Genomic DNA, 15,298 nt, shown 5'->3' on the forward strand with positions numbered 1-15,298 from the left:
GATAAATTCATCCAGACATCTAAATGTGAACCCTGACTCAGCCAGCCTTAACGTGTACTGTGACAACTGCATAGAGACATTGTCCTAAAGCAGAGCTTGTTTGAGATAATACTTGTTATTCTCAAATTTGACTCAACCAGATTGTATGAGATTGTCTCACTGACACTCCTTTTCAAATTAGTCATCCACTAATGTTTGATACTCTCACATGTGTGTGTATTAATCAATGTCTGAAGGTGTAAAGATCAGGAACCATAAGGCTGTGTATCAGCAGCTGGTGTGGTTGGCCACTCACGGCCAATGTAGAGCCAAGACATCCACACACAGACACCTACATGCCGAGGGAGTGAGCAAAGCTACAAAGAGATGAATTCTAATAAAGTGCACCTGCTATGGTTTGCCTTAGTTAGACATATAACAAGTATTTCCTTTTGCCTGTGTAGTAGATGGGTTGAAGAAAATTAAATAATATTCTGCTCGCAGACACAAACAGTCAGAAGAATGAATGAATGAATGAATTCATGTGTTCATGATAAATGTACCACTGAGTTACATCACATACATGATGATATAGCATCACATGTATTGGTGAGCAGCCAATACTGGACTTGATACATCAGTCATCATATATAACAAAGTAGACATACTCAACCTCAGTCAAGGGACTCAGTAGTGGATGATGTGGTGTGAACTGCTCTGTGGAAAGTAGAGTTTGTCTTGGGATAGGATATGATTTAGATTGAATGGCCACACACAGTATGGGCTACACTGACAACACAATAAAACAAATAAATACTCAGCTCACTAACCGATGTGAATGACTGACTTATTGATTTAACTTCTGATTTAACTTTTTATTTCTTGATTGCAATTTTATTTTTATATCAGATATAATTCCACAATTATAAATAAATCCAGTGGAATGCAAGGTGAAAATAACGTGTGTCCAATAATAACTAGTGACAATATACAGAGATTACAGTCTAAAACAGTATATAATTAATCTAATAAATACAAATCTTATTTAGACACAAATGTTAACGCATCAACTCTCTAAAACTCACATGGGAGTGATGATGAGTGCTGTGGTTTTGCATGTATTTGCTTTCCTGAGGTCACACCCCCGAAAGAATGAACACGCTTGGCCCTCGCGATAGTTGCTGCATTTCTCCTACATCCTGACTAATAAACGGGACTACAGGCGCTGCGCAGGGGAAGGGCAGACCTCAGGCAAACAAAATACAAACAATACTGAACATTTCATGTACGCGTCAATATGCCTACGTTATTTTTAAATGGACATTTGGCTATTACTGTGAAGTGGATTCAAGTAAGGTGTGGAAACCTTATATAACCTGTACAACCTGATGTCGAGTCATATCCACTGACCAATAAATAAAACCTGAGGAACGGTCACGGCACATTCGCACGGAACTTCACTTCCCATAAATCCGCCTGCGTCATTACTGTGCGACGCTAGAAAACTCGACAATAAGCAAGATTCATCTGGTTTGTTTACTCTTGCGTTTGTGCAGTATAAACTCTTTATTACGCCAAATCTGTAGCATGTTGGAGTCAACCTTCTGTATGTATACCTATTAACTGTTATCTTTCAAACTGCTCCAAGCAAACTTAGAAAACGGAAGCCAGACTACTGACACAGCCAGCTTCTGAACCCCCGCTGTTGCTGGACGACATCTGAAATTAGCTCACCTAGCTAGCATTGTCTCTGCTGCAAAATCATCCAAATGATCATGGCTTCAGACGGCATCAGTGTGTCTTTCTTGAAGTACGAACTCGCCTCTACCATCGACCAGGCGGTAAGGTGCGCGGTGGAGACGGTTTTGAAGGAGACCGCGCGGATCGTCGGTGCTAGACTAACTGCGGCGCGTAACGCCGCCGCGGAGTCGCACCGGGAGAACCAGACCCTGCGGGAGAGACTCGACGTCTCCGAGAGCGAACTCAAGGCGGTGCGTTACTACATGACAGCCGCCGAGAAAAACATAAAACAGTGCTTGCTCCTGAATCAGAACCAGCCGAGATCAAACGCGCTGCGCCCGAGCGCAGACGACTCTGCGTTTGACTTTCCCGCAGACGCCCCCGATAGCAACCTGATGCTCCCGCACGGCAGAGAGTTTGCGCGGAAATCCTTTCGAAGTTCGTCAGGAAGGGTTCACTATTCCAAAACTCTGCCCAGCGTTGGCCTTTGTTTGCCGACAGTGCAGTCTGATTGGCCCCGAAGCAGCATCAACCGGAGGAGGATTCGGACATCATCAGTAGTGAACAGCACGTCTTTTCTGAATGACACCGCAACCTCTCGAGCCCCGCTGGAAACGGATTCGGTATTGCCGAGAACCGAAGATACAGAAGACCAGTTTTACATCACCGAAGAGGGTGTAGCCGACAAAGGTGCATATAACTAATGTTGCCGTTTATTTAAAGCTTTCCTGTTCACTGTTAACGTCCCAAAGATGCACTAAACCCTTATTAAAATTTATGCAAGAATAGTCTTAATAGTCCTAACTGTGGGTTACACAAAAATCACTGTACAAGCAAATAGGGATTTAATGTTTCATAGCAGGTCTGACAGCCATGTTTGGGTTGGACTCACCCGCATAGTTCGGAAACACCATATGAAGACAGAAGTGGGTAGCATCAGATCTAAGTCAGTCTTCTCACATTCATATGTTTTTTTTTCTCTGTTTTCTAGAATACAAAGCTTCTGCCAGCACAGTGCAGGATTTTGAGAGAGTGCCAGAAGGGCAAGAGGCAGCGGGGAAAGACCCCGGTGAGCCGTCCGACATCGGTGACTTTGAGTTCGAGATGGGCGCCCCTGCAGGGAATGTTAATGAGTTGGGTCTCATCCAGGTGATGGACGCTGACGAGGAGATCAAACAGGGTGCCGTCAAAATCGAAGACGAACCCGAGCCTCATTCCGCAGAGCCCCCAACCCTTGACCCAGCAATGGTTTCCTCTTCCTCCTCCTCCTCGTCCCTGTCCCGTGCTCAGCCCCAGATAATTTCCCCATTGGCACCTGCTGGTGAGGCTGAAATACCCCCAGGCCTGGTGCCTCCTGTGGAAGGCGATGCGGGGTTGGCAGGCCTGGCGGAGCCGCGGCGGGACGGGGCCGACAAGGTGCACCGCTGCAACGTGTGTGGGCGCGGTTTTCGCCGCTTCTACTGCCTGAAAACGCACCAGCGCATCCACACGGGCGAGCGGCCATATCCATGCCGCTACTGCGAGAAGCGCTTCCGCCACCTGGACAGCCTGCACAAGCACCAGCGCATCCACACGGGCGAGAGGCCATACCGCTGCGCTCTGTGCGGCTGCTGCTTCCGCGAGCTAGGCCAGCTCAAGAAGCACCGCCTCAAGCACTCGCCCACTGCCAACGCCGTTGGGGGTGGAGGCCCCTCGGCCGGCCCCCACCACACCCTCTCCCTGCTCCCGCCCACCACCTCCTACGTCTGGCCCCACCTCAACTCCCAGTCCCTGGATTCAGTCTGAACGCCTGGGCCAGAGGTAGGGGAGCTGCCCCAGTTTAAGAGAAGAGTGCCTGGGTAACCCTTTGTTCGACAGCACAGTTTGAAACTAGTTGTGCTGTTGCAAAAATCTAGAAATGTTAGTAGTATAAGTGTGTAGGTGGTCATTTAAAGCTGCATTGTACATGTTAGAATGTATAAGATACTCCACATCCATAAAGAAGTAATAGCTCATAATCAAACTAACAAAAAACAAAACAATGGTACAGATTAAGATGCATTAATGGTTGGGTATGTGTGGACCAAACAGATAAAAAAATATATATCCATTGCTATGTTTTAAGTAACAAAGAAATGTTTTGTCTGTGATCACCTAAAGAGATTGAACTTGCCTCTTTCATCTTGTTTAAAATTTTATGAGTCATGTATAAAATTTACAGATTGTAGCTTTCATGAGTTTTGTGTTTGATACACCGGTACTCCTCTACAATATAGATGTTTGACTCTTTGACTGCTTTGTGTATAATGTGTCATAAAATTATTAAATGTTTTTCGCTCCCATTGCTGCAGTGCGAGTCGGTACATGTTCTTTTGATGGTGTGATTTAATTTGGTATGGAAAAATACAGCCACAAAGTGCTAATATTACTAAACTCAAACTAACTAATATATAAATATATATATATATATATATATATATATATATATATATATACACACACACACACACTACAAACTAACTACATTAAATGCCAGTGATTATTTGGAATTTGGCTAAAATGTGGCTGTACCTTACTGAAAAACACTACACAGTGCTGAAAAGAGGAACAGGCAGCATGTGTTTTCAACCGACAGTTTCTCCACGAGGACCGATTTAGCTCCTGAAATGCACAAATGGAGAAGGAAGTAAAAATGTGAACTCTTTCTGAACCTTTAAGCCTCGGTACCTAATGCTTTGATTAAAAAGATAATGACCCCCAACAAATAATGCCCCATAACAACTCTCTCTCTCTCATATATATATATATATATATATATATATATATATATATATATATATATATATATATATATATATATATATATTACCTGCCACATAATTTGCGTATATGTAGTTGACATTCTTTAATGCCTCCATGTGAATACATACATTTAGATGTTATTTTATATCGATGAAAATAATACACGTAAAAAATACATTTTCATAACAAGTTAAACCTTAATCATTTTTAGCGGCGTGTTGTAGTCGCTTCAACCACATCCTCCACGAAGGCTCCGTAACATTTCTCGCCACCCACCCCTTCGCAGAGTCACATGGCTCACATCTGCATCCCGTGATCGCTCTAAACAAGCAGCCAGTGAGTCGGCTCAGGCAACGGCGTCGGGGATGCCATCAAACTGCCCACATTACTGACACATTGGTCGTTTTCTGGGGAGAGTGAGGTAGGAAAGCATGCTCCGCGTTGACTTTAACGCCCGGAGTCTGTAGGGTCGGTGTGCGTGGCTGTGTTTTTGTTGCGGCCCTGGCATGGGAAAGTTCCGGCGTTAAAGGTGTGAGCCCTTCAGGCTCGGCGGTGTTTAAAAGAGCCACGCTGCCACTAAAGATGCCCTGACGGCCGGTTTCGGATTTGCCTGCATTCGCAGTTTCTGTAGGTTAACTGGCTCTTCTGCTTCCTCTTGGGTTGGGGTTTGTTTGTTCAACCGAGCGGAAGTTAGCAGTTTTCGGCGAGTTGGTGTCTTTTGGGTGTATTGTTTTTAAAGTTGCAGCAACTGCGGGTTTTAAATTCTCCTTTCTGTCCACGGGCTCCACCTTTCCCTTTCACTCAGAATTTTTTTTACAACAGAAACTGTAACTACAACCTTTTAGGTGTCAAACTAAAGCTGTTAGTTTAAAAAATGAAACCTTGGTCGTCGACAAGTTAAAGGACCGCAGTTGATTTATTCAGCCTTACAGGCTTTGTTGAGCGATTCTAGTAGTCTAGTCCCTCCCAAAAAAACTAAACAGGCAAAACAACGAATACTTATTAAAAAGTGTAAATAAAAAGATGGGTTTTTCATCAAATGCTGTGACAATAATATTTGTAATTAGACGTCTTCCTTAAAAGCAATCAGCCTTATTTAGCCACTCCCGTTCGCAGGTAATGGCAGGCGAGCGCAGCCCTCTCCTCAGCCACGGGGTGTTCAGCGTGGTGGGGGATGACCGGGGCTCCCCCGGGGCTGCGGAGCGGAGCTCCGGCGACAGCCCCCGCAAACTCAACACCTTCTTTGGGGTGATGGTTCCCACAATCCTGTCCATGTTCAGTATAATACTCTTCCTGCGTACAGGTAGGTGGAGGCTGCGGTGGGGCGGATAGGAGTATTAGAAACGAGAATCTAAAAAAAAAGGAAGAAGAAGAATAAAAACTAAAATGTAAATTTACATGAGTGTGTGTTGCAGGCTTTGTTGTAGGTCATGCAGGACTTCTCCAGGGCCTGCTGATGCTGGCTGTGGCCTATTTCATCATCTCCTTGACGATCCTTTCGATCTGTGCCATCTCCACCAATGGGGCAGTGCAGGGGGGTGGGGCCTACTGTATCCTTAGCGACCTGTTCGTTGTTATGGCACCAGTGCAACCGTTCCTTTTCCAAACTCAGTACGTGATTGCCAGATGATTTGTACGTGCCATTTTACAGGAACGTATGAGAATTCCTGTTTTGCTGCGGATCCTTAACCCGTGAACGGCAGTTATGATCAGCCGCTCTCTGGGTCCGGAGTTTGGAGGCAGCATCGGCCTCATGTTCTTCCTGGCGAAGGTGTGTGCGTGCGGGGTCTACGTGCTCGGCCTGGTGGAGGCCATCCTGGACGTTTTCGGACAGGACGCAGGTGAGAGTTGTGTCACACCTCCTGCTGTGGGTCGCATATAGGAGGTTAACGCTGTTGCCGTGTGCAGCTTCGCAGACTGAACAAGAGTGATGCTTTTGTCACCGAACTTGACCCTGCTACTCTCCAAATTTTCACACAAATGGACCAGCCAGCTAAATCTTGCGGTCTGTTTCTGCGCAAACCAGCTGCTTGCCAAGTTTTCCTGTTTCATAAAAAAGCAGTTACAAAACTCAGACTTCTTCACCTGCAGGATGTTTTGGTTAGTGGCTGTTGCACCAGTGGAGCTGTTTCCATTCGTTTGTGGTGTAAAGAGTGACTGTGGTGTTGTGCTAAGTACAATTTTTAGAGGTAATATAATCCTGTTTATCTTGTGAATGGACGGAATGCGTTATATCTCTCTTATGTTCTGTTTGTTTACTCTTTTCCTTTTCCCTCTTTGTTTTGCTTTTCTTTCTTTCCTCCCGTCCACCATCTCTAGCGGTTGGCGTGGCTGAGGGCCTGCACGTGCTACCACAGGGTTACTGGTTCTCTGTGCTCTACTCATCTGCTGTTCTGCTGCTCTGCCTGCTCGTCTGCCTGGTGGGCGCCCACATCTACGCCAAGGCTTCCTTCGTCATCTTCCTCATCGTTACAGTCGCTGTTCTCTCCATCCTGATCAGCCCGTTGGTTGTGGCGCCGCGACAGTTCAGCTTCATGCATGCGCTAGGACCCAACCGCACCATAGTGTTCAACACCAGCTACACGGGCTTCAACGCCAGCACGCTCGCCAGCAATCTAGCATGTGAGTCCATACTGGGCAGCTGCACATAAAAACACATTAACTCCACCTTATCGACATATAACTGCATAAAACTACACATTAACTATACAAAACTACATATACCTACACTTTAAATGTAAGATAAAGAAGAAAAAACAATATACTACTACTACTACTACTACTACTACTACTACTAATAATAATAATAATAATAATAATAATAATAATAATAATAATAATTATTATTATTATTAATAATAATAATAATAATTAATAATAATAATATTGTTATTATTATGTGACTTATGATGCAAGTGCCAGATGTTTTAATCCCATTGTGTTATGGAATATATGATTATATAGTGAATATAACCGTGTATGATGAATATAGGATTGTATAGTGAATATATAGTGATTTTATGGTGAAAGCAATCAGCAACAGAGAATTACCGGTGCAAATCCCACATAACAAGATACATTTTGAAGCCAGGTTCTCTCTCTCTCTCTCTCTCTCTCTCTCTCTCTCGGTAGCGGGCTACTCTCTGGACTTCAGCACAAACAGAGTTATGTCATTTTCCACTGTCTTTGCTGTGATGTTTACCAGCTGTACTGGGATCATGGCAGGAGCAAATATGTCGGGTACACAGACACACACACACCACACTACACACTCCACCTTCCTCTTTTCACGCCCTTCCAAACTGACCATAATTCAGCTGATGTTTGTATTACTTACTACATAAGCATCATAAATGTGTATTGAGTGTCATTGTAGCTGTGTAAATCATTCAGGTTGGATAATCACGTCCTGGTTTATGACCCAGCTCAACAGTGTCTTCCTGCGCTGGTGCATGAGTGTGCTGTAACCCAGACCGCCTCCCCCCTCCCCCTAGGTGAGCTGAAGAACCCAAGCGTGGCTATCCCCAAAGGCACTATCATGGCTGTGCTCTACACCTTGGTGGTCTACGTTCTCTTCTTCTTCATGGTCAGCTCCACGTGTGAAAGGTGAGCTGCAGGTTTCCCATTGGCTGGGAGATCTGTGGGGCTGCTGTGGCCCAGCACCTGTGCTGAGAACAGAGAGGGGCGTCTCGTTTTTAAAAAGGGCAATAATAGGACATTATAGAATAGAAATGCCAGCACTGACACACTCTCTCTCTCTCTCTCTCTCTCTCTCTCTCTCTCTCTTTCTTTCTCTCTCCCTTCTTCCTGGATCCAGGTTGTTGTTGATTAATGAATTTGGAGTGTTCCAGCGTATAAACGTGTGGCCACCATTCGTGACCATTGGCGTGTACTGTGCCTCACTTTCCGCAGCCATGTGCTCCATGATCGGAGCCTCCCGCATCCTTCATGCCCTGGCGCTCGACAAGCTCTTTGGTGAGTGTGTGTGTGTGTGTGTGTGTCTGCGTGTGTTTCTTTGTGTTGCATCTTTGCATGTGTTAATATGTGTGTCTTCAAATTTGTGTGTTTTTTTTTGGGGGGGGGGGGGGGGGTTTGTCGTGTGTATGTGTGTCTGTGCACGTGTGTGAATGCTTTTGTGCCTGTCCGCATATGCATTTGTATTTATGCATGTGTTTATCTCCATTAGTGAGTGTGAGGGAGAGAAGAAGAAAATCAATCTTTTATTGTGTGAGCCATAGTTGCTGCTGGTCTCTAAGGGTTGTGTCTATATATATATATATATATGTGTGTGTGTGTGTGTGTGTGTGTGTGTGTGTGTGTGTGTGTGTGTGTGTGTGTGTGTGTGTGTGTGTGTGTGTGTGTGTGTGTGTGTGTGTGTGCTGTCTCTCAGGTTTACCCTTGGCTCCTGCTGCCATTACGTCCCATTCTGGAAACCCCTGGGTGTCAGTGCTGTACACCTGGGCTCTGGTCCAGGTAAGGATCTCTGTGTGTGTGTGTGTGTGTGTATAATGGTATGACCACTTAATGCTGTTCTTTCTGTGTGTGTGCGTGCAACAGTGTACAGTGTTTGCAGGCCAGCTTAATGTGATAGCAGCATTGGTGACTGTGTTTTACCTGCTGGCCTATGCTGCCGTAGACCTGGCCTGCCTGGCTTTGGAGTGGGCTTCCGCCCCTAACTTCAGGTACACAGCAGAGGGTGCCACTGCACACACATGGAGGTGGTATGCATGTTTTAGATCCAGTCTGTGAATGCGGAATGAGTGCTTCACTGTCTCTCTCAGGCCTACGTTCCAGCTCTTCTCGTGGCACACGTGTCTTCTGGGCATGCTCAGTTGCTTGGTGATGATGTTTGTGATCGATGCCGTGTACTCATCGGCCAGCATTGCTGTGTTACTGCTGCTGCTGCTCTTCCTGCACTATCGCTCTCCCACCAGCAGCTGGGGCTATATCAGCCAGGCTCTCATCTTTCACCAGGTACACACACACACACACACACACACACACACACACACACCAGCAGCTGGTTCTATATCAGCTAGGCTCTCATCTTTCACCAGGTACACACACACACACACACACACACACACACAGGCAATATCAGCCAGGTTCTCATATTTCACCAGGTTTACACTCACACACATGCATGCACACCTTACACACAATCCACAAAGTTGATGGCAGTCATCCTATTTTGTGGTTTGGTACATTCAGCATATGTTCACTGTAATTATAGGAGCATATGAAAGTCTATAAGCAAATACAAAGAGACAGAGAAAACCGAACTGTTACTGCACAACGTGAGAGAACCCGTTTTCTATTGCTTGTTCCAAAGCTCAAAATGACATTTTGGCATTAACTGCAAATGCAGAGGACAGAGGCAGCATTGACTAATGGAAAGACACCCTCTCAATCCACAAACACGCCCTGCGTTCCTATCCATCAAACAGAAAAGCAACAACAACAAAAAGCATATTCCCACCGCAGCACAGGCACGTTATGGAGATGCAAACCAACCCGTCTGTGAACCCAACAAAACAGCAGATCATTTTCATGCCCATCACATGGTCAACAAAACGGCAACAAGTTGCAAGAAACACACACACACACAAGTAAACACGTGGATGTGCCCACACAACAAAACCGCAGCTAGAGTTTATTCTCACTCACACACCTTTATACATGGACACCTACAGTAACAGATACATGTACCATCTTTATTCAGGTCCACAGTTTGAGTCCCAATAAAAGGAGAAATTTGCAATTGGTCTTGCACTTAGTTTTGGAATATGAAGTTTCCTTAGTGATGTCAATGGCTAAATCTAAACACAGACAAATGACACTTTTTTACCAGGTTTACTGTCTGTCTGCATGTCTGACTGCTGTTTACGCTACACAGGCCTAAACAGATTTCCTTCAAGCAAGAGTCAAAAGCACAACCCAGTTTAAAAAAAAAAATACTCCTCACATTCATGTGCTTGATCAACACACACACACACATACACACACACACATACAAGCATGTATGCACTTAATTCTGAAGCTTCAAGTTTGTGTGTGTGCACGTGTGGCTCTTGCTTGTCACAAGGTGCGGAAGTACCTGCTCATGCTGGACTCACGGAAAGACCACGTGAAGTTCTGGAGGCCACAGGTGCTGCTGATGGTGGCCAACCCGCGCTCCTCCTGCCAACTCATCCGTTTCGTCAACCAGCTGAAGAAGGGCGGCCTCTTCGTCCTGGGCCACGTTCAGCTGGGAGACCTGGGTGAGGCCCACTCCCTGACCCCCCCCGGCAGAACAGAAGGGCCACGCTTAAAACGACGCCATGACCACAGTGTAGAATGTGGCAGGGTTGTTGCTTGTTTGCTATGGGGTGTCTAACGTGGCAGTGTGAGAACCCGCGCACACACACAGCACTGTGTCCTACCTTGTGGTTTAGAAGAAGAAGATCCCAGCCAGATGGAATGCCTTTATTTTTGTCATATATACATATGCACGTCTTTTTCCACACATCCAGCTTCCTTGAAAGCTTCCTTGCGCAAGGGCCCTCAACCCAATTAACTAAGTCTTGCCCATTGGGCTGCCACTTGATTTCCAGGTCTGGTAGCTGTAAAAGAGACATCTGGAGCAGAGTGTGTTCACTCCAAGCTGGGCCCTGGGCCCTGTAGGAACCTGTTAAAAGGGTCCCAGTTTCTGTGTTGGAACACTAGAGGGCAGTATATAGTTAATGATAGATTCCTATGACTGTGTCAGTTTTCACTTGTTCAAAGGACATTTTTATAGCAGAGAAACCATCTCTTACCCGTGTGTGTGTGTGTGTGTCTCTCTTTCTCAGACATGTTGCCTGCAGACCCTGTCCAGCAGCAGTATAACTTCTGGTTGAGTCTGGTGGATAAGCTGGGTGTGAAGGCATTTGTGGACCTCACCCTCTCTCCCTCAGTCAGACAGGGCACCCAGCACCTCCTGCGCATCACTGGACTGGGTGAGAACTACAGATCCCACAAATCTTTGCACATCCACCCACTGGAGGGATCCAATAAAAAAGGGGGAGGGGGAAAAAATATATATACACCCCTTCTCCCCACATCCAGTCAGTTGTCAAAAAGACCCATCCATACAGTGATTCATTAGCTAGACCACATCAGTAATCCATCAGGTAGGCTAACGGTTTTGGCTCTCATTAGGCTCTCACAAAGCCAAAGTTATTGGAAAGAATGGGAAAGTGACCCTGAACTAATGCCTGCTATTCTTCCATGTACTAGTTAGCTTGACAGAGTGGACATAGTTCTGCTGCTGGACATTTTTATGACCACTGATGATGCGTTGCTTATTAAAGTACACATGTTTTTATATGTATGAGTAGTTGGACTTCTTTCATTGCTTGCAAGTTTTTCCTTTACTTCTCTGATTGCAAAAGGTTGTGTCTCCTATCATAAAAATGCATTAAAACCTAAATACTTTGAAGGTTTAAATGTACATCATAATGTATAATTATTGATCTGTACATTTTAAGATATCAGTAGTTTATTAGTAGGCCATGTTTGTTTTAACTCTTTTCAGTTTTTTTCATGTGTGTTTCATGTGTGGATTTTGAAACCCATTTTGGCTGGAAACCACTGCCCCAATCTGGCAACCCTGGTTTCAGAGTGTTGCAACATTTTAGCATGCCCTGCCCAGGACCATATGTGTATTTTGCAGTTGTTGTTATGCGGTCAAACAACCAACATTAACTTTTGCTTCCTTTGTTGTCTTCTTCGGTTCTGTTGAAATGTGCCCTCAGCAGGATTTTAAATTCATCTCCGTCATCTCCAGCTAAGTCTATGTTCATCCATTCTTCTTCCTCTGATCCTCCCCCACACCCGTGCTCTACTCCCCACACTATACTCCCATCCTCAACAGGCGGAATGAAGCCAAACACCCTGGTCTTGGGTTTCTATGACAACTGTTACCCAGAGGACTATTTCCTACAGGATCCTGCCTTCCACGAGGGCGCGGCAGGTGGCTCCAGCGCCGCTGGCGACGACTTCGGCGTGGACCTGCCCTCTCTGCAAGCGCACTTCCCCCCCGTGCGGCACACGGAGAGCCCTCGCTGCCTGCAGCCCGCTGAGTACGTGGGAATCATCTCCGACGCCATAAAGATGGGCAAGAACGTGTGCCTGGGCCGCTACTTCGCCCAGCTGCCGGCCGAGCTCGGCGGCGTGGGCACCAAGGGCGACGGTGCGGGCCTGACGATCGACGCGTGGCCGTCCGACCTGTTGAGTGCGGGCAGCGGCGGCAGCGACGCCGACGTCTGCAGCCTGTTTCTGCTGCAGATGGCGTGCGTGCTCAACATGGCCAGCAGGTGGCGGCGGGCGCGCCTGCGTGTCTTCCTGTGCGTGGAGGCCGAGTCTGGCGAGAGCGGCTGGCTGGCCAGGGAGGAGCGCTTCCGCGAGCTGCTGAGCAAGCTGAGGATCCGCGCCGCCATCCGCATCGTGGCCTGGGACACGGTGGCACGGAGGCTGCGAGATGTGTCGGCGCCCCCTGCTGCCGCTGACGAGACACTGCGCGCAGTCAACACGCTCCTGAAAGAGCACAGCCTGTCCGCTGCCGTGCGCTTCCTCTACCTGCCCTGCCCCCCCAACAATACCAGCCAATCACAGCAGTACCTGGCGCAGCTGGACGTCATCAGTCAAGGACTTGGACCCACTATCCTGATTCATGGACTGACCCCTGTTACATGTACTGAGCTTTAGGTGTGTCTGTGTCTGTGTCTACTTTCATACTTGAATTAAAAAGAGCTGTTCCTGCTAGATAAGTCTTAAGTCATAACCAAATATTAGATAAGTGGTATATAAAAGGCAGTACCCTTTTAGTCATTCCATGTTTTGTAACTAGTGTTTGGCTGAAGTTACACGTGCCTGGAAGCTGGTTAATGTTACACAGCTCATCGGCCACTCAGTTAATAATTACCTCACTGCATAAAATTGCTCTTCATTTACTGTTGGTCCTCTTGCAGTGGATTTATTTTTGTTTATGTTTTTAATTCACTGCATGCATTTGTTTTAAAGGGACGACCATAAACAGCTGAGAAGTGATGTTCTAGGTGTGGATTGTTTATCAGTTATTGTTGCAAATGGGTGAACGGGTTAAAGGAAATCTTGGTCGTGATGACCGCACTACTAACATTTAAGGGTTGTGCTGTCTGATGAAGTTTATACCTCTGTGTGATGCTGTCTTGGACCTAAACATTGTTCTAAACCAGCTGTGTACTACAGGTAGCCCACACGAACACACCAAAGTTTGTCTTTTCCATTGTGCTCCCTTTTTTGTATATCTTTAACAGTGTGGTTTAATTGTAATGTTTTGTCTCATTTCCATTCCTGTACTGTTCCGTGTCCTGATACACACCATGACACTGTACAGGTTACCATTTCTCACCCCATGTTGGTGTGCCAGAGCAGTAGTTTTCCTAGACATGACTAACCTCCTGCTGCTTTTTCAAGGTGACTACTTTTAAAGCCTGTTCAGGAATTCCCTTCCTCATGGCCCTAAACGTCCCAGAGCAGTGTGTAGGTGTGTCTATGGGTGTGGGTGTGGGTGTGCCTTTAGCATGGCTAAGGCTAGAAGTTGACGCCTGAGGGTAGTGAGAATGACTGACTAACAATATTCGGCTTACCAAAGTGAGCTATGTGATTACTTTGGCATTCCTACACAATAGCTCGATAACGAATACAATAGGACCTAAGTAAGTCGTGTTAATAGTATGATTGGATAAAGAAACAATTCATATCCCATCCATCGTATTAAGAAATGCACATGAAATATAAATTCAAATGTTTTCAAATGTACGTAGTTTAAATGTTAAGAGTTATGTATAATCATAGTATATTAAAAAGTGAAATTAACTGTATTGTAGAAAATATATTTGCTCCACCCTGTTACAAAAGTGCAGCTTGATTTCAAAACAAGGCTGAGTTGCATTTTCTGATCGAACACTGTTTTTACAGGTCTGTGTTCTCCAAGTCTCTCTCTCCCCCTTGTTCACGCCAGACCATTCTGAAGCTTGTATGAACTGAAGGAGGGAGTAGTGGCCTTTTGGCGTTTCTTGTCTGTATTTCTCACCATTTGTTGGCGTGTGATGGGCATGAAAATGATCTGCTGTTTTGTTGGGTTCACAGACGGGTTGGTTTGCATCTCCATAAACGTGCCTGTGCTGCGGTGGGAATATGCTTTTTGTTGTTGTTGCTTTTCTGTTTGATGGATAGGAACGCAGGGCGTGTTTGTGGATTGAGAGGGTGTCTTTCCATTAGTCAATGCTGCCTCTGTCCTCTGCATTTGCAGTTAATGCCAAAATGTCATTTTGAGCTTTGGAACAAGCAATAGAAAACGGGTTCTCTCACGTTGTGCAGTAACAGTTCGGTTTTCTCTGTTTCTTTGTGTTTGCTTATAGACTTTCATATGCTCCTATAATTACAGTGAACATATGCTGAATGTACCAAACCACAAAATAGGATGACTGCCATCAACTTTGTGGACTTTAATGTAATAGGCTTAACATAAATGTGGTACTAAATTATTCATATTGCAAAAACAACCAAACCACTGAAAATAGTTCTCATCCTGTTGTATTGTTCAAAGAACATCTGACATTGTACAAGAAGCTATGAACCCAATAAAAAGATTCCATTTTACATTTTACTTAGTCATATCTTCTGCTTTTCCTTTTTCATACACACACACGGTGGGAAAGCATATATATAATGCCACATTTTGCAGAGCTTGAAAAAGTGCAAAGCACATCATCACTGCTGAAACTGCTGAAAC

General features: G+C 45.5%; 2 protein-coding genes across 6 annotated transcripts; both read left to right on the plus strand.

Moving 5' to 3' along the window:
• Positions 1-1,446: 1,446 nt before the first annotated feature.
• On the plus strand, positions 1,447-4,040 carry LOC113586816 (uncharacterized). Its single transcript, XM_027025188.3, has 2 exons — positions 1,447-2,409; positions 2,711-4,040. Exons 1-2 carry the CDS (start codon positions 1,749-1,751, stop codon positions 3,502-3,504), a joined length of 1,455 nt encoding a protein of 484 aa, XP_026880989.3. The 5' UTR covers positions 1,447-1,748; the 3' UTR covers positions 3,505-4,040.
• A 737-nt stretch (positions 4,041-4,777) lies between these two features.
• slc12a9 (solute carrier family 12 member 9) lies at positions 4,778-15,172 on the plus strand. Of its 5 annotated transcripts, none has more exons than XM_035527243.2 (14): positions 4,778-4,921; positions 5,617-5,803; positions 5,916-6,050; positions 6,204-6,341; positions 6,820-7,122; positions 7,633-7,740; positions 7,995-8,106; positions 8,318-8,475; positions 8,891-8,973; positions 9,058-9,182; positions 9,282-9,474; positions 10,586-10,760; positions 11,331-11,477; positions 12,395-15,172. In XM_035527243.2, the coding sequence occupies exons 2-14, from the start codon at positions 5,620-5,622 to the stop codon at positions 13,225-13,227; spliced, it is 2,694 nt and encodes an 897-aa protein (XP_035383136.1). In that variant the 5' UTR covers positions 4,778-4,921; positions 5,617-5,619; the 3' UTR covers positions 13,228-15,172. The 5 variants fall into 5 exon arrangements, with proteins under 5 accessions (XP_035383136.1, XP_081575768.1, XP_035383138.1 ...); XM_081719642.1 differs by having other exon boundaries at positions 12,276-12,536; XM_035527245.2 differs by having other exon boundaries at positions 12,279-12,536.
• The last annotated feature ends 126 nt before the right edge of the window (positions 15,173-15,298 follow it).

Source organism: Electrophorus electricus, chromosome 8 (genome assembly GCF_041902795.1).
Source record: "Electrophorus electricus isolate QZ-2024a chromosome 8, ASM4190279v1, whole genome shotgun sequence".
Taxonomy (NCBI): Eukaryota; Metazoa; Chordata; class Actinopteri; order Gymnotiformes; family Gymnotidae; genus Electrophorus; species Electrophorus electricus.